The sequence below is a fragment of the Mchenga conophoros genome, linkage group LG18 (genome assembly GCF_057382185.1).
Source record: "Mchenga conophoros isolate Kocher_MC1m ecotype Shallow Benthic linkage group LG18, M_conophoros_male_GT1.1, whole genome shotgun sequence".
NCBI lineage: Eukaryota > Metazoa > Chordata > Actinopteri > Cichliformes > Cichlidae > Mchenga > Mchenga conophoros.
The window spans coordinates 9,569,959-9,594,079 of record NC_140543.1 but is presented as its reverse complement, the minus strand read 5'-3'; the positions used below and the strand labels follow the sequence as shown (position 1 = coordinate 9,594,079).

At 40.1% G+C, this 24,121-nt stretch overlaps 1 protein-coding gene across 1 annotated transcript in view; it reads right to left on the bottom strand.

Annotated features, from left to right (window-relative positions):
* Positions 1–24,121, bottom strand: part of lig1 (ligase I, DNA, ATP-dependent) — a 62,959-nt gene that overhangs the window by 18,752 nt on the left and 20,086 nt on the right. The window contains exons 11-22 of the mRNA XM_085256090.1: positions 22,784–22,897; positions 22,463–22,629; positions 21,995–22,071; positions 20,900–20,991; positions 18,492–18,591; positions 18,182–18,267; positions 17,191–17,306; positions 13,410–13,505; positions 7,599–7,709; positions 4,880–4,951; positions 1,448–1,592; positions 785–867 (exon numbers count right to left, since the gene is read on the bottom strand). Of these exons, the coding sequence (XP_085112216.1) occupies positions 785–867; positions 1,448–1,592; positions 4,880–4,951; positions 7,599–7,709; positions 13,410–13,505; positions 17,191–17,306; positions 18,182–18,267; positions 18,492–18,591; positions 20,900–20,991; positions 21,995–22,071; positions 22,463–22,629; positions 22,784–22,897 (1,259 nt within the window). The remainder of the gene's footprint in view (positions 1–784; positions 868–1,447; positions 1,593–4,879; positions 4,952–7,598; positions 7,710–13,409; positions 13,506–17,190; positions 17,307–18,181; positions 18,268–18,491; positions 18,592–20,899; positions 20,992–21,994; positions 22,072–22,462; positions 22,630–22,783; positions 22,898–24,121) is intronic.

Sequence of the window (24,121 nt, the reverse complement as noted above, 5' to 3'; positions counted from 1 at the left end):
TGTTAGCTTTATTAAATATTGTTAAAAAGATCAGGAGTAAGAATTTGGTAAAAGTGTAAATCGTGTGCATGAAGGTTATGTGAGGAAAGTGCCTGTAAAATGGCAAAAGTGATCTTGAGCACAGCTTGGACTCATTAGAAGATAATTGTTTTTGGATGAAGACCAATTAGGTGATCATTGTGTTTCCAGTTTGAGCAGCGATTCTTTTGAATTATAGAAAGACAGATGATGGCTGCTTCACGATGGCATAAGCAAATAAACAAAACAAAAATAAACAGCAAATATCAAATCAGCAAGCTTCTGATTGTACTCTACATCTGACATATTACCTGTGGGCTTGAAAAACTGCAGATTCCTCAAGTGGAAACCTTTAAAAATTGCTTGGGTTGTAGCCAGAGTCTTAGCTCTCATCGCCATTACTGATCCAACGACTGAAAGTCATGTCAGTTTGACAAAGAAGTTGTGAAAGTTGTTTGTTTTGGGCTTGTCTGCGGTTCAGGGTAAGAACGGGACTTCCGGGGAGTGCAAGATAAGATGACCTTGAAGGCTTTACCTTTAAATCAAGTACGATTTGGCATTTTACTTGGCAAATGTTGGGGCTTTCCAAGCATACCATGAAGCAAATAATGGTCTTTCTATAGTCACTCTATATATGTGTGTTTGTGTCATAACTTTATGATAGGGTAAGTGCACATCCACGTTGTTAGGCAGTGTGTGTGTAACGTGAATGTAAATGATTAATGGGTAACAAAACTGAAGCGCATGACCACACATAAACACACACCTTGAGCCAATTATGAGAGCGCTTGGCAATTTCATAGGTGGCATCCTTCTCTAGAGTCTTCACCATGAGGCCCTCGCAGGAGTCTAAACACACAAACAGATTAATACTCCAACTCACGAGTCCTGCTACGCAGAAAGGAAATTAAGAGATTATCTTTCAGATACATAAAAGGTCTTTGTTTTCTTTTGAAATACACAAAACAAAAGCAGGTTGAGGACACAAAGACAGCCAGTGGACAAGGACACTGGCGTATAACTCAAAGAGACGCACGGGAAACACAGCTCTATGTGCTTCCTCATAAACAGAGCCAGACAGACACAACGCAAGAAAATTCAATTACACAACTAACAAGTCCTGTCTCTCTTATGCAAACACACAACACAACAAACACACACGCCAAACAAAGGGACGGCATGCAGGGAAAGGACGACTACTACACACAAAGCCCTCGCACAAAATCACAAATGAAATGAATCTCTCGCACAGCACACCCACACACACACAAAAAGGTTCAAGATGCACAGGGACAGCAGGCGAGGAAAAAAAGTACACAGTCGGTGCACACACAAAAAAGTTATGAGACACAAAGAGACAGCAGGAAGGAAAACAAGTAAGAAAGCCTGTCTCCATCTAACCGGCACGCATACGCACACACACACACACCTCGGACAGATTGCTCCAGGAACTCGGCGATGGTGTCGGTGTTGTCGGAGTCGATGGATCGGGCAAACACAAACTCTCCCTCCACCTCTGAGAAGCTTTCTCTCAGTAGAGCCCGACGCCGACACAATGGCTGTCGCACCAGGGACTAAACACAACACACACACACACAGAAACACATACACAATTACAAATGGCAAAACTGTATCATTACAACCATTTTCTCTCTATAGCTCGGAGCCTTGCGATGACAAGGATGAAATGCCATCTCAACCATCTACCCACTCATACACAAACACACAGTCTCAGAGTATACTCACAGACACACAGCCACGGCAGCTTTGGGCACACATACAAACACCCACACGTATACATGTGCACGCACAGCCACACACACGAGCAGCTTTAAATCTGCAGAACATGCAGTCATATGCACGATTTATACCCTTACTCGAAATGTATGCAGATAATGAGGCCGAAGCAGCCTGCAACGTTCTGCAATTACACCTTCGGTGATTGTTCTATGCTACAGTATTGACTTTCTTTTGCACTTACATATATATACTTTTCCACAATCAATGGCGATTGAAGCTTGTACGAGATAAACAGAGGCTTACTGCAATTTTTCCTCAACCTGTAAGGGAACTGGAGGGCCGCTGCCAGCGGGCTGCGGGAGGGGAAAATGTGGAGTGAAGTTGAACAACTATATTTTGTCGGGGGGAATTTCACTGATACTGAACTTTTATTTTAATTCATTTGACTGACAAAAAAAAACAAAAAACTGTGAGGTGACAGGTGTGAGCTTTATTTGAAAATCACTGCTTTTACTGAAATTACTGCAACTCAGAAAACAGAACCGTCTACGCACAGATTGGTGGAGCTCTGAAAACAAGGAAATGTCATACTGGCAGACCAAAAGGCTGCTGCTTTTGCATTAACAAAATAATTACAGCCTATTACATTTTACATTTTGTTTTACAAAAGTTGGTTCACAACATTTCTAGGTAGAGACACGTAACGAGTTTGGTGCAAGCTACGCTACGGCACAGCCAACCTTTCGTTCCACACGTTCTTTGTGAGGATGATTCTAACCATCTACTAGAGTTTAATTTATCCGTTAAAAATAACTGAAAAGGCCACATATTCTCCTAAATATCACAAGTCAGCCAACACTTGGCTAAAGCAGCAAAGCACCCACATACAGCATTGACAAGAGGACAATACATTAAAGGTCAACAGATGCAGGTTTCATCAATTAATGATGACACTGCAAGGTTTTTTTTTATGCTTCATTTTATTCAGCTTAGTCGCAGCACTGAAATGCTGCTGCAATTTCTGTCTGACCAGAAACCCCAAAAGCTTGTGGGAAGCTGATACCCTTAGGAGTTCAGATTTTGACTGGAATTACATTTTTTTTAAACATCTTCACATTATGTCTACTTTTGACTTTTTGATTATAATTGAGGTAAATTTTACATCTATATTGTCATTTGACATGTGTCAATTGCCTGTAGTTGGCAGCACATGGATTTATACACTCTGACAGTAGCTTGGCACAACAGCTAGGCAATGCCAATCCTTAATGATGCTCTTGTCTTTATACGTGTCATTGCTCTGAAATAGGACTTTGGCATATTGTCACATGGTGACATGCATTAATACAAAGCTGAAGTGTGCTATGGCATAGAGGTTGTTGGACATGCACCTGGTATTTTGCAAGAATATATAGCAGTATATAGCAGCGAGCACGAGGGGGGAGAAGACTTTAAAGGGCCAAGTTTGGTGCTACATTCACTATCATTTCATCATGTACACCAGGGGTTCTCAAACTTTTTCTAGCATGCCCAATTTCAGAAGGTGAAAAAAGTTCAAGCCCTCCAACATTCTTGAATTTTACTTAAATGCAAGTCAACACAATTCATCAGCAAATCGTAGATTATTACAGTTATTTTTTTTTTTACTTTTCAAATTCTAAGTGCCATGCCTGCAGTGCCCCACAGGGTTGTAAATGTTTTAATGTTTTACAGTAAGAGTGAACATACCCATCTGTAAATAAACAACATATTAATTCATATCCATTATTGCGAGAAGTTCTAGCCTAGTTGTCAACAGCTCCTTGACCTCTGCCAATCTGCCATATCTACAAAATTATCTACATTTATCTAAAGAGAGAATTTCTGTGACTCTTTACAAAGTTTATTTTTTTCCCCCCATTCTCTGTGCCGTTCTTCTGTCTCCTTTCTGCACAAGAGTTATGGAGGCTGTGTTGCCAGTGATAAATTGAAGTTTGGGAAGTATTTTGTGTTCAAACTCAGGAGGACTTGTGTCACTACATGGAATCAAGACCTATTTATAAAAAGAGCAAGTTCAAATCCACCAAAGGAGAGAAATCTCAAAGGATAATGAGACAGATGAAGCTGGACTTGAACTAGTAGTTTGCTGTACAGCTGCCAGCCAGTGCTCATAGAAAGCTTTGTATGAGTCATACAAATCCGTTTACCCCAGTGCGTTAAAACCACAAATTTATTTATTTTCCCTCCTTTTATATTCTTGCCTTAAAAATATGAACCCAACAAAATGAGCATATGCAGTGTATGTGTAATATTAGGTCCCTAAAGTAGATAAATAATTTAAAAAATAGCACCAAGGACATGACCTTGGTGTCCTGTGTGGTGGCGACTGCTGACTAATAGCTCTTGCTGGTTGGTCAGGCCTTAGCAGGGGAGGTAGCTGGTGTGAATAGCATTAAAAAACCCTCCCAGGACAACAACAGTGTTAGCAATGACAAGGACTATAGGGCAAAGGCAATTGGATGTTTCCAATTAATCGAGGAGAGAGATAAAGAAAAAAGAAATTAATAAATAAAGGGCAACAGCCATAAAGAAGACAAAGTATGCATATACAGAGAAAAAAATAATTCATCACATTTGCATAAATGCCATATTAGGAGGAAGTAGCAATGAAATGGCACAACTTAAGAAGACAGTATTGGTCTTTTAATTACATAATTTTGTTTCTGTCCACTTGGGAAAACTCACATGGCACCGGAAGATGGAAACAGTAATTAGGATTTTCTTTAGCAGTCTTAAGAAATGTGCTTAAAAACTAAGCTTTATTTGGATAGAAACATATACTCTATCCCACACTCAGTCACAGTTACCACCCACAACACATACACTCTCAGACAGACAGACACACACCTACCCACACACACGCACACACACCCCGTCGGAATTACAATGAGCATTACAATCATTATGTAGTTACGGCCTCCAGAAGCAGCATCATTGGCATTCAGGGACGATGCTGGCAACTTGGCGGGCGACGAGCACGCGGGTACTCACAAACAATAAACACGCGCAGCGGTTTAAAGAAAGAAAACAGGAGTGTTTTAAGAGATCTCTGGGAAACATTTTCATCATCACTAGGCCTTACCTCGCCATTGAGGTAGAGGAGGTCAAAGGCGTACACACACACTTGGACTTTGATCTCTGATGCATCCACATCCTGCAGGGAGACATCAACACACATGGATACATTTTAATATTTTTCCCTTTGACAAAAATATGCAAATAGACGCATCTTATTCACAAATCGCTACAACCAACCTTGGGACTTGTTACAAAGAGCTCTTTGATTTCTCTCCCCGTTCGTGTTGAAAGTTAACCACCCAGCCTTCCCGTCTTCCTCTTAACAGCGTCACACCTCCCTGTTGTGTTCGCCCTCTCTCAGCCTATTACTTCCTGCTCCTCTGCTCACTTCACTCACCTCTTCTGCTTCTCCTTCTCCCACTCTCACCTTTCTAGAACCTCATCCTGTTTATTCCACAACTTCTTTACCCCTGCTGGTTTCTACTTTCCCAACTCGACCTTATTACTGTGTTTCCAGCACACCCCTGATGGAACCCAAGGAATGTTGAATTCCGGGGATAAGGCTCCACAAGCGATTTACAAATCCATTACTCTGTCTGTGAACCCATTCTTTATTAGATACTAGCTTGTTTCAAACTAGTGATGTATGAAATCAGGTTGCATCATTAAAATTTAAAAGGGTACTCCTGTGCAGTTTTTGACCACTAGTAGCACAATAAAGCAACTTTCCAGAGGAGATTTCAGGAGCATTTGTTTGCATGCAATCACAGCAATACACATTCTTAACTCCTGATTTCAAACAATCCCAGTTTTCTGCGATGGCAGTGACATGACAAGAAGTGCAATGTGGCACAGACTGACTCAGATGGCTACCATTAATGAATCTGCCAGTTGTGGACCTGTGAGGTGTCGGCTTCTGAGACTACAGACTCTTCCTCAGTTGTGCATTATGGTCTCCCAGTTCTCCTTCTATTCTGGTTAGACTGTGCGAATTTGAGAAGGGAGCAGTACCCATGGCAGCATGAAATCTTCAGGTTTTTGGCAGGCTTAAAACAAAATCACTGACCACTTTTATAAAAATATTCTTTTTTTGGACTGTAATTGAACCCACAGAGGCTGATGCACAACAGAAACGGTTTCAGCTGTGCTACCATACTTAGAAAAGGCTGATCAGTCAGCGTTGATAAAGATAATAAACTTCGCTTAACTAACAACTGGAACTCCACTGGGACTCAACTGATGGCTTCTGATAACAAGCCACAGTTTGCCTATTTGGGATACTTCATTAATAGTCATTATGTATTTCAGATGAATATAACCTTTCCAAGTAAATATTCTTAAGTCATCTCAAAATAAGGTTAAAAAGTTTAAAAACCACTGTTCAAATGTGTTTATATACGTGAAAAGAAAACATCAATACCACAGCTGATCATAAAGGCATCTGATTATTTTAAGTATGAAACACTCTTCAAACAAACTTTGCCTCCTAAGTTTATTCTCAAGCCAACTACTGTTGTTTTAAACAGATCATCATGATCATTAACATCAGTGTACTGAAAGCCTACTTGCCCACGTGGCCTAAATTACCCCCTCCAAGCCTAAGCATGGTGATTTTAAAGATTTATGGGGTTTTTTAAGGCATAGACTACAACAACTAACTATGTAACCCATCAACCTACCAATTTATGTCAGTACTAAAGTACAAACTGACACTAAATTAAATCTGTGCCAAATTCCAACTGCAACTAACTTTCATCCATCTGTCACCAACATATAAGAAGCTCATGATGAAATACATACTCAGCTTCATCAACATTTCCTTCAGGTAATTATTAGTTAGATAGATAAAATAGTCAGATTAGATAATTTTGTAAAGTGTGACTTGCAGGTTCAGTTCTCCAAACTTCTGTGAGTGATCTGATAAGGACTGGATGGAAGAATTAAACAGCAACGACTAAAAAAATAAAAATAAAAAAATTACAAAAAAAAAAACACCGCAATCTTTAAACCTGAAGGATTTTTCTCTCTTTAATTCTTCTTTTCACACCCTCATTACTTTCCTCTCTGCTCATTAATAATGTTTAATTAGTGCATATCTGGTTTCATCTCCTCAGCAGAAATATTTCATTCAGGAAGCGTGCTTGTGGTATTGAAGCAGTTGAGATGTTACAGAATGCCAGAAGGGCAAAACAATCAGTATGTGCATCAAACCGTCATTACAAATAATCATAGTTTCATGGTGGCAGTAACAGTATCAAAAAAAGAAAAGAAAAAGAAAAAGTCATCAAGATAATCATTTTCAGCAATTTCCATCACCATGTTCTCTGTATTTTCCTCCTCATTTCTCTTTTCCTAATTTACAAGGATGGCATCATGCATACAAAGAGAAAGTAAAGAGAGCAGTTTCACTCTAATGTGATTGGTGTAGTGGAAAGAGGCCGTTAGTCTGATCAAAACTGAATAAACACCTTGCTGACATTTGCAATCTCAGCCACCACCACCACCCTTCTCGATCCATTTGACTCTTCCTTCTCCTACTTATCAGTCTCCCCCTCGTTCTGTCTGCTTTTCCTCCGTCCATCACCCTCAGTCTGCCGGATCATTTCACACTATTATCTCGCTCTACTCTACCTTCAAGTCTTTATCTCTGTCTTGTTTTCTCTCTTCAACCTTTTCACTCCTCCTCCTTTCTCCTCTCATTATCTCCTATTCTCTGCCTTTATGACACCACAGCCATTTTATTTCCCTTTCTTCTTCCCTATTACATCCCGCTCTGTCCATACCTTTCTCTTACGGGTGGTGAGGACCTGGAAGGGCTGGATCTGTTTCTTCTCGTGATCCCAGGCCACCGCCTCAGAGTCCAGGACACAAGATACAACAGAGTCCTTCTTCACCTGCGTGAAAAACCATGACAGAGCAACAAAGAAAAATAGATAAACAAAAAGATAAAAGATTGCGCTCAAGAGTGAGATGAGAAAGATGAGAAAGATTTTTTATAGATGAAGGGGGGAAAAAAGCCAGACTGCATATAGGCAACATCTGCTGTAGCAAACAGAAGACTGCTGGATTTACTTCAATGAGACTTTCAATCTTCTGACAAACTCAGAGATTCAAACTCTGTTCATGTCTTTGAAAAGCGCCAAGTTGAGTCTCATACAGAGGCAATCATACCGAAGACATGTTCAGGTCGTTTCAGGACCCGCAGCTGCCCCCAATTTGTTGCCAAATGCTTTGGAAGACAGCACATTAGCATTTTTTATGCCCTACATGTATTGCTATCTTGAGCAGTCATGTCTTATAACTGAAGTCTCTTCTTTTCAGACAGTTTCCAAACTGTTAAGCACGTCCCCTCTTTTGGTGGGATGCCCACGTCTGGTCAAAAGTTTCACCAGAAACATTCTGCAGTTTGTTGTTTATCATTTATGCATTAACTAAAGGCTTTGGCAGCTGATAGTTATTTCCCTGTGCAGGAAGACACTGATAGGGTTTAAGCTGCGGATAAACCGTCTAGCTCATGGGCAGATTATATTGACCATCACAGCCGAATCCCAAGATCAAACTGAGCAAACTGAGCGGCTGCTAATTAGCTGAGCCACCAAATCGTGTGTGAGGCTTTAATCCCTCACTTCCTGGTCAATTTGGGAACCTGTAGGATACCTCGAAATGTCTACATTTCTAATCTGAATCAGACTGGGAACTTATTAGCGAAGGAAATCTGAAAGGTAATCAGACACCTAATCAAAGCTAAGCGTAACAGACACTTTAGAGGTAACAGCTTGTTTGCAAACAGTCTGAAATATCAAACACAATCAGTTCTCCTCATAAGGTTATTAGGCTAAGTAATGAATTAATTACTAATTAATGCATCTGTATTAATATTAATGTATTAATATTAATTCATAATTTGAAACTTTAAGGCTCTGTGGTAGCCTGGGGAAAATTGGTTTTCCCTTATTAAAATGCAAAATAATGCAGCAAGGTGCTGTAAAATCTAATCAAACCATCTTCTCCATGCAGGCAACCTGAGTTAGTTTGAAGTTTAACTCAGTGTGCTCACCAAGTGTGTTGGCACACACAAACACACTGCCACGAAATCATAATGTCAAGATAGGCAATGTAAATGATTATCTAAGCATTTTCTTTAATTAACTGTCTGCCACATTAATGATCAGTAATCAATTTCTGAGACAAAAACTTCACATAACCAACATGAGCCATTTTCAAACCGCAAGAAGTTCAGCATCTTAAATTATGAACCATTAACTTCACAAACCCATAAAAAGGAAAATTACTTCAAAAGATAGAAAGGCAATGTCATCTCTCAAATTTATCTCGAGGCATCCAAATAATCAAGCAAAGACGCCAAAATCTAACACTATGTCTGTTTCCTCTTGCAATTTAGGAGGTAATAATGGTGAGAAAGAAAGGTGACAGAGAAGGAGAAAAAGTCTGAAAATAATCCATGAAATGCTGGTAAGGGGAGTGCAAAGAGAACAAGGCGAAGGAAGAGGAGCAAGGGAGGAAGGAACCAAAAAAAAAAGTTAAAGAAAATGTTTTAAAAGTAAGGGAGAAAAAAATGGTGCGAAAGAAATTGTGAGAAGGGAGACAGGGATGAGAAGAAACCGAAGGCAAAAACAAAAAAGGTGAGAGAAGGCACCAGTCAAGATCGTCGGCAGGCGATGAAGAGAGAGCGAGAGCAAATACGTAAGAAGTGTAGAGGGAGTGAAAGGAGAAGGGTATAAGTGGCAGAGAGGCAGACCAGAAAGGTGAAATTGCAGACAGGTAGTATCAAAGCTTAAAAAAAGATGAGAGGAAGAGAGGCTGAATAAGACAAGAGTGGAGAAAGAGAGGTGGGGGGAAAAAAGAAGAGAGCGAGCTAGGAGTAGTGAAGAATTGAACAAGTATCATCAAGACGTAATGAAGAAGAAAGGCGGGGAATGATTAGACAGGCAGACATGAGGGAAGTGGACGGAGAGAGCAATAAGGTGAGTGTGAGAGACAAAGATCCGTGTAGCTTTTAAAGTTATTAAAAAAAAGGGAGGAAAATATCAGAAAGATGAAAGTCGGTGTGAGGGAAAGTTAGAGTGCAGATGTTATGAGAGAAGATGGGATACAGAGGTTAGATTGACTGAGGTGAGATATGAGCTATCATTTGAGTCATGTTGGCAAAAAGCTACTGTCCAGCAGGATGAGGAAAGAGATTTTACTTTCCTCCCATGTGGCAGAGTTTATGTGAACAAAATCTTAAAATCTAAAATCTTAAAACTAAACAAGGTCAAATAACTTTAATCTTATTTTGAAAAAAATCTTATTTTAAATAACAGAATTAATCCCTAAAGCTCTTTCACAGCAGTCTGCTAGCTTTTCTTTTTGGATTTTTTAGACTTTTTATAGATCTTTTTCATAGCTGACAATATAACATGTCAAAACAGGAAAACCACATAATAATATAATATATAATCGATAACATTAACGGTGGTTTTATGCCACTTAGATGAGCTGGGTCCGGGGTTTGTTACTGTACACCGACTGGAAAGGCTTCCTCGACTACTTAATGGACCAGAGCAGCCGTTAATGTTAGTTCCACCTAAGCGTTTCCTGCTTGATGAGTCAAACTGTCTGAAGTGAAAAGGGTCTCCTAGAAAACTGACAGTAAGGAGATATAAGGGAATGAAAGAGGGGAAAGATAGGAACATCATGCAAATGCTTCTCAGCCAGCTTTCAACCATTTGAATAGGGATGAAGTTAATCAGTTGTGACTTAAACCCACAAAGACGTGAGAGTTCCCCGTCGTTGGAAAGCATTGAATGTGAAAGAGGATATCAAGAAGTTATGTAAAGCAAGTTAGTGTAAATTAAGTGGTCTTAAGTGAAACATATAATACAAATATTGTTATTGTTTAACCCTTTACACCCCACATGTTTCCTGTGTCCCAAGTTAGAACTACCTGTCAGTAAGTATAAGCACATCGACAATTTATCAACTGTTGGCAGACGCAGCCAGTGGGGAGACCCAAACAGACGTGGAGAAGATCTGTCGAGAGCAAAGTGAAGGCCGTCGGAATGACGTTGACCCAGCTAAAGAGAGCAACCCAGAACAGAGTCCGTTGGCGTGGTGTTGTTGCGGACCTATGCTCCCCCAGGAGTCAACAGGAAAATTGATTTGGCAGACGCAGCCAACAGTCGATGGGAAAGAATTATTGTAGAGATGAGAATCGAGAACTAGGAAACTGGTTCCAATCTGTCCAGTTCATCAAGCTCATATGCCTCCAAACTTGCTATTTCATTTAAACCAGAATTTTACATGGTTGTCTGAAGGCTGCACAAAGCTGAGCAATGTTGTCCAACTTGTGGAAGTGGAGGTTATGCACACCAGCTGTTTTCCTACACTGTGTTCAGACCAAAGACTGTGGAGGGTAAAGGCACTGTGACATCAGCCATTGGTTTTGGCTCAACATTCTCAAAACCTTAACTTTAGCATCGTGGACACTGCCATGCTACATTTCTGGAGTCAGAAGCTGTATCCTGGGACCAGATGGGGACACCAGCCAGATATGTTAGCGAGCTTTTACCATGAAGTGCAGAAATGCAATGCAGACAAACATGTCTGCTTGTTAGACCTATGGAACAAACTACTAAGGAATTTGACTCCAGAAGCACAAACTTCTTCAATATTGTGGACAACAAAGCAAGTCATACTATTAGTCAGACAAACCACTGAAAATGTTTTAAGAAGCATAAACAGCATGAACGTAATGGAGATGGTCAAACTCAGTTACTCAAATGAGCTTAATTGAAGCTGAGCAACAATTTTATTACCCCACCGTATCAACTTCAAAAATACTAATGGCTGCTGGTGTTGACCCTCAGGCTCCTAGTAAATGCATCTATGATAGAAATGTGAAAAGCCTAAAAGTTTTTCTGAAAAGTTGCCCTCTGACCATGAAATTGAGGTCGAGGTCGCTGCGATTTGGGTAGATGGAACTATTGTATCAATTTTAAAATCCAACGTCACCTCATTCTTGAGTAATCATGATAACAAACTTGGGTGTCCACACGACCCACGAGGTGGAGTGATGATGAAATTCAGCTTTCTGTGGCTGAAGGGTTAAACACCTCTTTAGGTCCAGTTTTTTCTCCTCTAGAGAAAACAAATTTGGATTCTATCAGCAAAATAATAAAGAATAAGATATTATCATTGATAAATGTTATAAATATCTTCTTATAGATAAAATGTAGAAGTGAAACTAAACTCAAGCAGCACAGATTTAGTCGGTGATGAACTCAGAGAGGCATTTAAAAACAAAACACAGCCGCACATAAAGAGCCAATCAGTTTAACACAAGACACTGATTAGATTTGGGGGGGTGCTTATTCCCTGATGATATGTTCACAGGTTGGAACAATTAACGGCTGACTGTACTGACGTCCGGAGGGAACATGACCTCTGTGAACCATCATGAGTCATACACTGGAAAATTAGTTGCATGTTTGACCTGCAACTGCAACCTTTAGGTCTGCATCTTCGCATTCTCCCCTTGAAGTCAACAAAATACGTCTAGGATCTAATTAATGACAACCTTGACACCACAAAATACCTTGCAACATGAGGAAACAAAGTGTGAACTCTACAAAAGGTCAAGTCTGACCTGCAAACTAAAATACTTAAACTGAAATTTACCAAAATTATGACATGATGTGATTCTTTTGCTTTTTTGCTACCGGTGTTGTGTTGCCATTTTTTTTTCCTGAATTTGTTGTGAGAAACACCACCTGTTTCCACTAACAAGCTCTAGTAATTAATAACATCTTAATAAATTCTTGCACAGGAACCCATTAGAAATATTACACATCTATTCTGAGAATTCATCTGATTCGATAATCTGCTCTAATTAGCACAGACCAGATGGGAATTTATTTTAATGTCAATGACGTTTCAATAATAGCTGTGCATCCAACAAAAGGCTTGAAAACAAAATAAATGAGAGCAGAGTGCAAACTGATGTAGATTCATTTGGTACTTGACTGCAGTTCCTTACTACAGCAGAAAAACACACTCGGCAGGCACTGAAGCAGTGAGCACGCTCAGATAACCTCAGGCCAAGTGCCAAAGTTTCAGGTAGTGGTGCTCTTTTTCTCACTCCCCACTCAAGCAGATCCTCACTAATTTGGCAAGCCTTCCCACGGCTGAAATTTAAAGGTAAAACTGCAACAATGTGTGTTTTTGACATCTATTAGAGAGATGACAAGCTGGTTAAAATTCCCATCCTGAGTGGACAACTCAGTAGACTTAAAACAAAAAAAGAAATCTAATGGCCAGCAGCAGCTCTCGATGAGTGCAGGGAGAGTAAGGACAGGAAAGAACAAATAAACTGAACAGGGGTTTCCAACTGTGACAAATCTAAGGCAGAAAGGAGAAGTATGCACATGGAAACGAGACAGATGAGAGATAGGCGAGAAGAAGAACCAAAGTGACGAGGCAGTGAGCAGGATAAATGTGTTCAGCTGTTATCCGCTACGCTGTAAAAGGCCTCATTTGACAATCACACTCTCCTCTCTCCCAAAGGGCTGAGCTGCGGTGTCGAAGTGTTTTACCTTGGGAATGCGGGAGATGATATCTGGGTATTTGCTGGTGTTGTCTTCCTGGTTGCGGCTGAATATTCGAACCTCGCCACCCTCCAAAATGTGAATCTGTAGAGGAAAACAAAAAAAGTCGCAATAAAATAGATAAACACAAAACAGCATGATTTATGTGTTGGTTAAAACATGTAAAATTACAACAACAACAACAAAAAGAGACTTGATGTTGCATTCAGATACAGATGGATCGACTTGTAAAGAATTCATGGACCTCAAGGAGGAAGAACAACAGCTATTGTTATTAACAACTAACCACAGGAGATGCATGTGTAGGTGGAATTCATTACCGGCTCTTATTATGCCAAGATAACAGTATAATAGTTGAAGTGTCAGATAGGACAAACGTATTCGGGCAAATATAAAATCATAACTTATGTTGTTTAACAGGATATTTAAAGGAAAACATTCAGTCTACACATGAGGTGCCTGCTACATTTATCCTTCTTTATGCAGAAGATACATTTAAAATCTCTTGTGCGAAAGTGTTCTGACTGGGACAGGCAGCTCACTAAATACACAAAGATAGACACGATAGCATTCACAGTCAGATTTTACCGATTCCAAATCATTTAAAATTACCTTCAATTCATTTAGTAAGACCAGCTCACCAAGCTTTAGTTGATATTACTTAAAATTCAAATGCTCCTTTTGCCCAATTAAGTGGGAGCTTTGGGGACAGAATGAAGAAATAAGTCCTGGGAATGAAGAGAGCAACTGCCCACACAGTAAGATTATGAAATCATGCAAGCATTATCAATACATACATGCACACAGGATGGATTCCTGACCAATTAGCACCAGTTTTCTGTCAATCTATTCCGGTAATCGGCTCAGTCTTCCAGACTAATGACTATCTTTATGTAAATATGTATTCTGAAGGAACATACAGCTGACACTCAGAGGAGAAGGTTTTTCCTACCTAGTGTAGGGGTGATCATTAAACTGAGGCTTCAACAATTAGTCTCCCAATTATTTTCTAGATTAATGGATTAACTGTCAGGTCACCGAAATGACCAAATGAGCAAGTAAATGGCAGAAAATCACAAGACAGCTACGCTGACACATAATGTGTTTCAGCAGTCCATCTCATGCAACAGGATAAACACCTTAGCTTAATCAATCCAGCTGTCTACATATGCAACATAATGGCTTGTGTTTTACTTTTACTATTGTGTTGTGCTTCATATACAAAACTACAGTAATTGTCTATTAGGCTCTTAATTCTTCCAATACACGGGTTATCTGCAGTTCACCGCATAATGTGCATAAACACATCTTATGTGGAAAATGTTAGCAGCTGCTCCTCTGCTAATGCAAGACAGTCTAGTTTGATTCAAGTGTCACGTAAAACAAAGAAAAAAAGATGATGCAGAGGAAATATATTAAGTTGTAGCTTTATATTTATATTTTACTGATTCAGTTCAAAATATTCTTCATTTATTTTATCCTTTGTTTAGGTGCAGCCGCTCAGTTAATCCAGCGTATGAAACAAGCCGTTTTAGCTCGTCTCCCTTTAAGCCAGCTTTCTTCTGGGGCTCCTGTACTCTCAGCTATAGCTGTGTGCCTGATATGAGATGTAGGGAGATCCACTAACATCAAACAGAGTCAAAAGTAGACTAAACTGTTTGAGATAGAGCATTTAGAAGAATCTGAAGCCTGGCTTTAGGCTCACAGGGATTACTTGTGCATACACTGAGCTCATTATTTGAAAATATGTCCATGTTTAACATGAAAATCTACCAGTGTAACAGTATGCATATTTCAGAAAATAAGGAAAAGCCTAATAGTTCCCCTTTAAGAAACTAATGCTACATTCCATTTGAAGTACAAAGTCATAAATTCTGACTTCCCAGTCAGACCTTTTAGCTGGAACGCTGGGTAAAGTTGGCCTTGAGGTGGCAGTAGCGTGCATAAACATGGAGTAAAACTGTAGAACATTTCATCTGTACTAGTACCGCTTTGTATTTGTGACTAAATAAGCCATACACAGAGTACAGACCAGGCTATATCCATGAGTATACTGCTGCTGTGTTGTTAAACACGCCAAATAAAGATAAATAAAAAGCCTTTGTGTTGTACTGCTGGGCGACAGCTGAATGCCTCTAACATCCCAGGGAGCAAAACACTGCCTGTTTTTCCGACTGGTACTAGTACCAAGGGAAATGAACCACAGTGGGTTTACCATTTCAGCTGGAAAATCTGTTCTGGTAATAAACTTATTTTCACTGCATTTGCCAATCAGCTAACTGAGTTAGTTGAGTGACAGACAAGATCTTAACGCAGGTGAGAGACAAAGACTGATGCTCCTTATATCTTGAAGTTTCCCATACTGTGTCGAGTGCAATGACGACAAATAAGCCATTGTCACTCACTCACTCACTCACTCACTCACTCACTCACTCACTCACTCACTCACTCACTCACACACACACAGTGTTGGGTCAGCTCATCGTCAGGCTGATCTCTCACACTCTCTCAGTATGATTGTTCCCTTTGGGTTTTCTGTCTTGTGTGCAGGAGTAGTCTGTTCTCTTTTCAAGTGTATGTGGGGCCATGTGTGGCTTAACTCACATGCTTCCAAGTTATCCACTCAACAGTCACTTTTTCTCTACGGTCATTTAGCTTTTCTAGTAGAAACATCTATTGCATGTCTGTTCACACTGACATTATGAGCTTTAGATAAATTTAGGGATTCAAACTCAAACTGATATTTCACAAACTAATTGAAACTGTTGCTCATTAATACTCAGAGATATGAACATTAGCACAACAACTGTCCACGTTTTTGCCCTCGTGACGTCTCTTCTATTCAGCTCATTTCTTTTCTAACCATTACCATGTGTTTAACCCCCATTTTTCAAATTAACTACCTAGGATATCTGCAGATTTTGTCTATTTTTTAACCTTCAGACAGGGACATCTAATTATTTTGCTCATTTACAGTTTTTTTTTTTCTTCAGCTGTCATACAGAGCAAAGCTGACTTTCTGTTGGCTGCGATATCTGACCACACAATCATTTGCATACACACAAACACACTCACACACACACAGAAGGTTGAGTAGTGAATCGTGAGTCCCCCTGCTGGCCGTTTAAGGTAAAGTCCACTGCAGTGAGGCCAGAGAGAAGAGGACGTCATACGGCTTGCTCGCCGGCTCGCTCCCTCTTCGCATCCAGTTCCTCTGTTTCTGTTTCTCCCTTTTGCTCTTCATCTTTCTTCTTCTCAATTCAACTCAGTTCAAAGGCACTTTATTGGCATGACTGTCCAAAATTAACAATACAGCTGGAGGGGTTTACATTACAATCTCTCTCTTGCTGCGTTTCTGTACGTCTCCCTCGAAATTTCCACATACCCTCTTTTCTCTCCTGTTGTGGTTTGGACTCCCTTTTTCTCTGATCTCTCTTGTCTTCTCTGTCTCTACCTTCTTGCCTCATGTCTCTTCATCTCCCCCCTTCCACCACCTCCTCCCCTCTAGCCCACAGTGGCAGAAGTAGCTCACTCTACCCACAGGCCCAAGGTATAAGCAGCACTACTATTTATCTTAAAAGAATAGGCACAGGCACACGTATACACACTGTCAAGTGAACAGGCAGTGAGAGTCACAGAACAGCAATACTTCATACTCAAAAGAACACAGCCAAAAGCTATATGCATGCAAAATTCAGCAGGCATATGTCTGGTGCCAAATACAAGAAAAACAAACAGTTGCACTCTGTCACTTTGCACAAACACAGACCTGTGCACGCTCCCCGTCGTATTTGTACTCGCAGGTGAACGCTGCCTCGTCAAACTTCTTCATCACTTCGCCAACACCCTTAGTTGGGTGAGCCAACATGGGTCTCAGTGGTACACCTGGAAGAAAAAGGGTGAATAGTGGGAGAACTGGAGTAAGTAAACGGCTAAAAAACAGCTTAAAAACAACCAGACGAAGACTATTCTTTCTGGTTCTTGTGTAGAGAAAGACTAACACTAGGAGGGCTAGTGCTAACAGAGCTTCTGGTTCCAAGAATCTCGTATCCTTTTGCAACAAAACATTTAAATAAAATAAACCAAGAAAATGTGAAACTGGCTTCAACAACACATTCCCACATGACACATCAGCATCACACCCACAACTGTTTCTGTGACAAAACCACAGTCGAAATTAGTTTGTTTGTACTCCCATTTGGCCTCAATATTAACGTTCTGACTCACATTCCCTTGGGCTGTGCTGCTAAGTTAAGCTTCAAAAGCAGCAGACATAGCATGATATAATGAAAATATACCAAACAAATTCCTTTAATTGCAGCTTACAGAGCAAGAAGCCCAATATGAAAGTACTGCAACATTTTGTCCAAATTGGCTGGTGTTATGCAAACACTCACCAGCTCCTTTAACTATCTCACATTTCAGAACAAAACAGGCCCCTGAAGAACAATTATTTACCTGCCAAAATAGCGGCTAGATTGCTCTAACTGACCAACAACGGCCAATTTAGTTTCCCAATTTAGTATCGTTCAGATGGTGGCTTGTATTAATTTCCTACGTTGGTGCCAAGTCTCCTTATCACAAATAGCCTGACAAGAGTATAATTGGGACCTAATCCTTAGTTTAGGGTATCTTCTATCTTTCTGTGATAAATGACTTAACTAAAATAACTGACTCACCTCCACTGAATTGATCAATAAACACACACCAATCACTGCTTTGGATCTTACAACCTTTCTGCCTCTTGACTGGTTGCTTACCTGGAGTGAGCTTGCAGTGATTGGGCAGCTGGTCTATGCCCTCTTTTAGCAAAACGGGGATCAGAACATCGTAATTGGGCATCTCGCTGTATGGGAGAGAGCAGGGCAGCGAGTTAGACATGAGACAGGGTGATTGGAAAGAATCCCCCACCTCACCTCCCAAAAAAAGAGAAGAAAAAAATCAATATGTTCAAAAAAGGAATGTGAGGGAGAATGAGGGACGGGACTTAAAGGGGGCGATGAGGCATTGTGGTGGTGCCGAGGAGAGAGTGCAAATTGAAACAAGGGTGTTTGTTGAGGCTTCAGTTACCAGTAAGTCTGTTTGAGAATGAGGCTCTTCTCTTCAATCCACGCCCGCCTGCTCTCAGCACTCATTCCCTTCCCTGCATCGATCACAGTGGGAGGAAAACCTATAAGGAAAGAGGGGGGGGGGGAAAATGCATTTCAAACAGATCTTTGCAAGTGTTTGAACATTTGTATGACCTAACATTTGTTGGATGAGAGTTCAGAAGCACTTCAAAGGCCAGGAAATATACAAGACTTGCAGCAATTACTTGAGTATTGCTGCACTTCACTTTTATTCATTTATTTATTTATTTAGCTCAACAATGAACAGTGAAGACTGGATTTAATTCCCACTGTGAAGTCCAAATTAATTATATTGTTTCCCAGTATAACATTAATAATTATGATACATTTAAACTATGACTGAATAATAATTTATTAAGTTAAATTATTCATCACCATGAGCCTCTTCAGCCCAACAAATAATTTGCTCTGAGTTGACCTGCCTGATTAAATAATGGCTAAATAAATAAATAAAAATGTTAAGAAAAACATTTCCAGACCAGGCCACAGATCAATGCAAATTTCCCCTATGAGCCTCTGGTCTAATTGACTCTTATTAAAGCACGCCTCCAGTCGTGACTAAGCAACTCATTTTAATAAGTCTAGTGTTAGTAAGAGCGCTGAAAGTAGGTGGTAAAGCGAGGCTGTCAAAACTTTCTTCGTAAAGAGATGAATTTAGCAACAGATCAGGTCAGAAAACGTGTTAAATATTTCAAATCCATGGATGATGTACACTGCTCTTTCAAGCTGAAGCTGATCTATGACTGCTCTAATTCATGTGAAGAATATTTTAACGCTGATTTAATGACTAGCCTAAAAATAAAGCACATGATTACTTGCTCTAACACTCCACCTCCTCCTCCATCGTTGTCACCTCCAAGTTAGGATTCAGATTCAACTTTTACAAAGAATAATTGGATCATACCACCAGAAATCTAATTATTTTAACCATTTCAAGTATGCAAAGTTCACCGTGTGAGAAAATATATGAATTTGAAATATACATTGATCTGAAGTTCGCATGAGACTCAAACAATCAGAACTAAGCCCTTTTGCAAATTCCCAAAACTACCGGGCTAAAAGTTGGAATTGTGTACATCAGTGGCTTTAAGAAGCTACCACAACAAAAATATCAAATGATTTGCAGATTCAACCCCCAGAATCCGCCTGCCGTGATCTTCTTCCCACTAAAATCACTCAAGTTCTGCTGCATAATGCTATTTAACGACTGGTTCCCAAATCTGCCGAAATGTTGGCTGGTTCTTGAAAGGGACGGGAGAAGAAATGGCTCAACAACAGCTTATCGTTGGTGGAAACATGTACTTGATCACAGTGTAAGACACATCTACCAATTTGATTGTGCTTTGATCCATCCATAATCTCCTCCTCCACCTCCCAATCTGTGTTTTGTTTTGTTTTTTCAGTGCAGAGAAGTTTATTATGAACTATGCCTAAAGCTTTCAAAATGCAAGTAAGGCACAGAGGGATGACATACTTCATATCTTATTCTTCCCCCCCCCCCCCAGTTTAGTAGCAATGCAACAACTCCCGAATCATTTGCTGCACAAACTGAAAAGCCTGCAGCTTGATACTGAACAATCTGACAAGGACTGGCAATCGGGATTCTATTAGCCCCAACAGTGTGGCACAGTAAACTCGTTTGGTTTCGCAAATCAAGTAGAAATCATTTCAATATTTAGTCCTTTCACTGTTAACCTCCCTTCTCTCCTTTTCTTGAGTTTGGTGTAACGCAAAGAGTGATGATTTACATCAGAAGGTACTCGGCTATGTAACAAATTCGTTTATAAATTAAACCAACCAGTTAACCAAAGCTCTGTACACATCATAGGGCAAGAAACCTCTGAATATATGTGCAACAGAGCAAGAAAAAATAGGATTTGAAAAACTCATATGACAAATTAGTAAAATTAAATAAAATTAAAATTTAATGCCAAATATTAGCATAACCCAGAACGAAAGTGAAACATGGATGTCTTTAAATTTTTATTAAGTGTCAATAGAAGGAAGTAAGGGAAGGACAGAGGGAAGGAAGGCACTGAATTGTAAAATGTCAGAGTATGCAAGCGATTTCAAGCCACCACCACACTGACTGTAAAACAGCTGGATTCAGGTGAGATGCAGAGACGGAGTAAAAGAAGTTCTGATTTTGAAAAGTCTGTACAAGATTTGGCAGCCACTTAAACCAAAAGTTCACTAGGAAAGGATCTTTTCATGGTGAGTGCTCACAGGAGGAATGATTGAAACAGAAAAAAAGCTTTCTTTCTTCTTCTTTCATATACTTATGGAAACCTGGCTGTTTAAAAAAAAAAAAAAAAAAAAAAAAAAAAAGAACTTTTCCTTTAAAATTACCTTGTCCAGGTGGGGTCAAGCAGACAGCTTGGCTCAGTGCAGAGAGCACACTTTGCTCAGCAAGACCAATCCTCAGCTTTCCAGCCAGAGACCTGTCCATCAGAACCAAAAGTTCAACAGCAGTCAGAAGACACATCTATTTGCACCAAGTCAAGTCAGTTATTTGTACCTAGCTACCTTGAACAACACCTGCAAGCAGAGATTGAAAATAAAACATAATAATAAAATATAAAGGATGCAGCCTTGACTTGAGTTTTTTCCCCTTTTTCTATTTTAACCAGACCTCAGGAGTTAGCAGTGAACCTGACTGAGAAAGCCAGGCGTAATGCAAACTTAATTATTTCAAATTATCAAAAAAAAAAAAAAGGCAGTTACAATTTTGTCTATTCACCTGGATCAAGAAACGCGTTGGTCAACAAGCTCCACCTAGAAGAATCTTTCTGTAGGTGACCCAGTGGCAGGTTTCTCACCCGGTTGGCTTTTGGCAGCACACCACTAAGAGGTCACTTGATAGCCTACTCACCTTTGCCCTAACTGTGCTATCAAGTCCTCCCACCCCTACTCCTCTTTTTACTGTCTGCACATAAAGACATTGCAAGATGGAAGTTCCCAAGCCCCCATTTATTTTTCCTATGTGCATTATATTCAGTTATAACACTAAAGGATGTAATGTTAAAGGAAAATTCTTCTTTATGAATAATCAAGTTAAATAATCCAAGATTTCACTTAATAATAACACTAATGGACGTTGATTGTGATGTTTTTTTGCCATAATCATACAGTCACACTCTGCTTTACTGTAGATAGGATCTAGTGATTGAGAGAGAATTAGGGCAATATTGCTAAAAGCTCCTTTTTGCAACCATTAGAAAGAATGCAGGTCTAAAAGATTTCTGCTTCTGCAGTATTTTTCAGACTCCAAGGCTACATTCATCTTTTATATACATGGCTAAACACTTCCAACGTATACACAGAGGGTTATGGAGTTATTATGCATTTCTGCGTCTATAAATGTGCAGACGCCCATGTATGCCTGTGGTCACACGTGCAGCCAAGGCTGTGTGTGCATGTGTGTGAGAGAGAGTCTTATTTTACCTGACTATGTAGCGGGCCTCTGAAAAGCGGCATGCCACAAAGAGACCTTTGATGATGTCGATTTTCTTATTCATGGCCTGAGGCAGGCGGGAGGAAATTGAGATTCACAGAAGAAGAGCGAGAAGAGACAGAATGCAAAAAGACTGAGGTCACCAGCAAGTACAAACTCCATGTTCAATACAGAGGAAAAAAATAAAAATAAAAAATGACCCAGCAGCAACCAAGAAGGGAAAAGCAACTAATTGTACAAGAGAATCAAGGCAGGTAACAACTTATTCAAATGGTGGAAAATTAACCTTGCCCCTCTGAAGCAGACAAATAAACTATTAATTTCTTGTTCGATACGTCACATTAACATTTCCTTTCCTTTTTCCCGTCCATGACCTCAATACTGAGAGGCAAATAGAGCGAAAACAATATTTTCCCAAGACTGCTCTCCTCTAATGAAAATGTTATTCTGTGGCTCACCGAGTTCCCACTCATGCTGGCAATTTCCTTCAATTTCCTGAACACGCCCCCTGCTGTCAGACTGGCCGGCTGAAACATCATGCGCTGGTTGCTACGGGAGCTCTCGGCCACTAGGCCCAAATCTCCTTTCTCCTGTGCCTCTGCTTTGACTTTGTCCAATTGTCGCCCTGGAAACAAGAGTGAAACGGTAAATAGCAGCAGCCTCGCTGGCTGATGAGCTTCAGAGAAGGGTGGCATCAGCAGTTAGGCTGGGAATGCACAAGCAAGTGTTTGGGTGCAGCAGAGTGCTTCCACATGTTCGTGTGTGTGTGCGCTTATTACCAGTGGCTTGAGCAACAGCTTTCATCAGCACCGTCTCACCAACACCAAGCTCCATCCCTAGATAGGCAGGACCGAGTTGGTTCAGACACAGATACACGCAGCAGAGCAGGTCATCTAGGAAGGAGAACACATATGAAGGCTTTATTATACTCCAAACACAGCAGCGTACACACACACACACACACACACACCTCCAGACAAGTCTGCAAAGAAAAGCACATACACACAAATAAAAACAGATACCACCAAAAACGGCACAGTAAACCCACATACAGACACACAAACTCAGGCACATGGATAGACACACTCAAGCAGCGACTCAAATACACAACCACACTCTGAGACAACAGCAGGCGGCACAAGTGTGGGCACTCAAAACTCTTGACGCACAAATGAACATCCACAAAATCACATTCAAATACATACAGACAGGCAACACAAGACTAAGGGGTTTCCACCAGAAAAGTTGTTGACTGTGGCAGCTTTGGCTTCAACCAGCAATCTTTCCTTCCTCCCCAGAGTCCCCTGTTCTGGGTGCTGGCTGGATTTGTTATAAAAATGTAGCAGGTATCTTTTATTTTTTAAGGGTTGGCAAGTATGACAAATTCCCTGGATGGAGTTTCCACCAACTACTGGCATGACTAGACTGGATGTAGAATTTCTTGTGGTTCATTTATCGGGCATCAAACTTGGTAGAATTGCAGCTGAAAGTTTTTAGTAATATTAGCATCACTGATATGTGTAAGTGTTTTGCTTTTTTTTAAATTCTCTTATTTACAGTGTACATTATGTGGCAGAAAATCTGTCAATATTAAGAGTTTTTTAAGTCATTCTTGACAGAACAAGCCAAAGTTCTCTGAAATGTGTTTCGCCCACAAAGGCCAAAAGTCATGAATTTTTTAATATCTTTGTGGCTTTTACTGATTTAATTTGGCAAAAAAAGGATAAAATTTCCAGGTAGAAGTTTAAAACAACAGCTTAGGGCTTATGGGGTTAATATAGTGCACTCCACCAGTTGTAACCCTACTTTTCTGGGACAGACAACAGCAGAGCTACATACTGCAGATCTAGCTCTACACACACATAATGGATGAGAGAAAAGAGAGAGAGATGCTTTCAGGCTACACCACTGAATCACATTTAACAGGTTTTTTTCAGCATACAGGAATTTCTTGTTTACCAAATGGTCAAAAATAAAAGGAAAGTGCAGAGACTCACTGCTTTTACTTTATGTAATCATAAAGGCTCATTCATAGCCAAAAAAACCCTGGCATACAAGTATGACTAATTACGCCTACCATAACCACTAATGGCTCAGTCACACTAAAGTAAAAATAT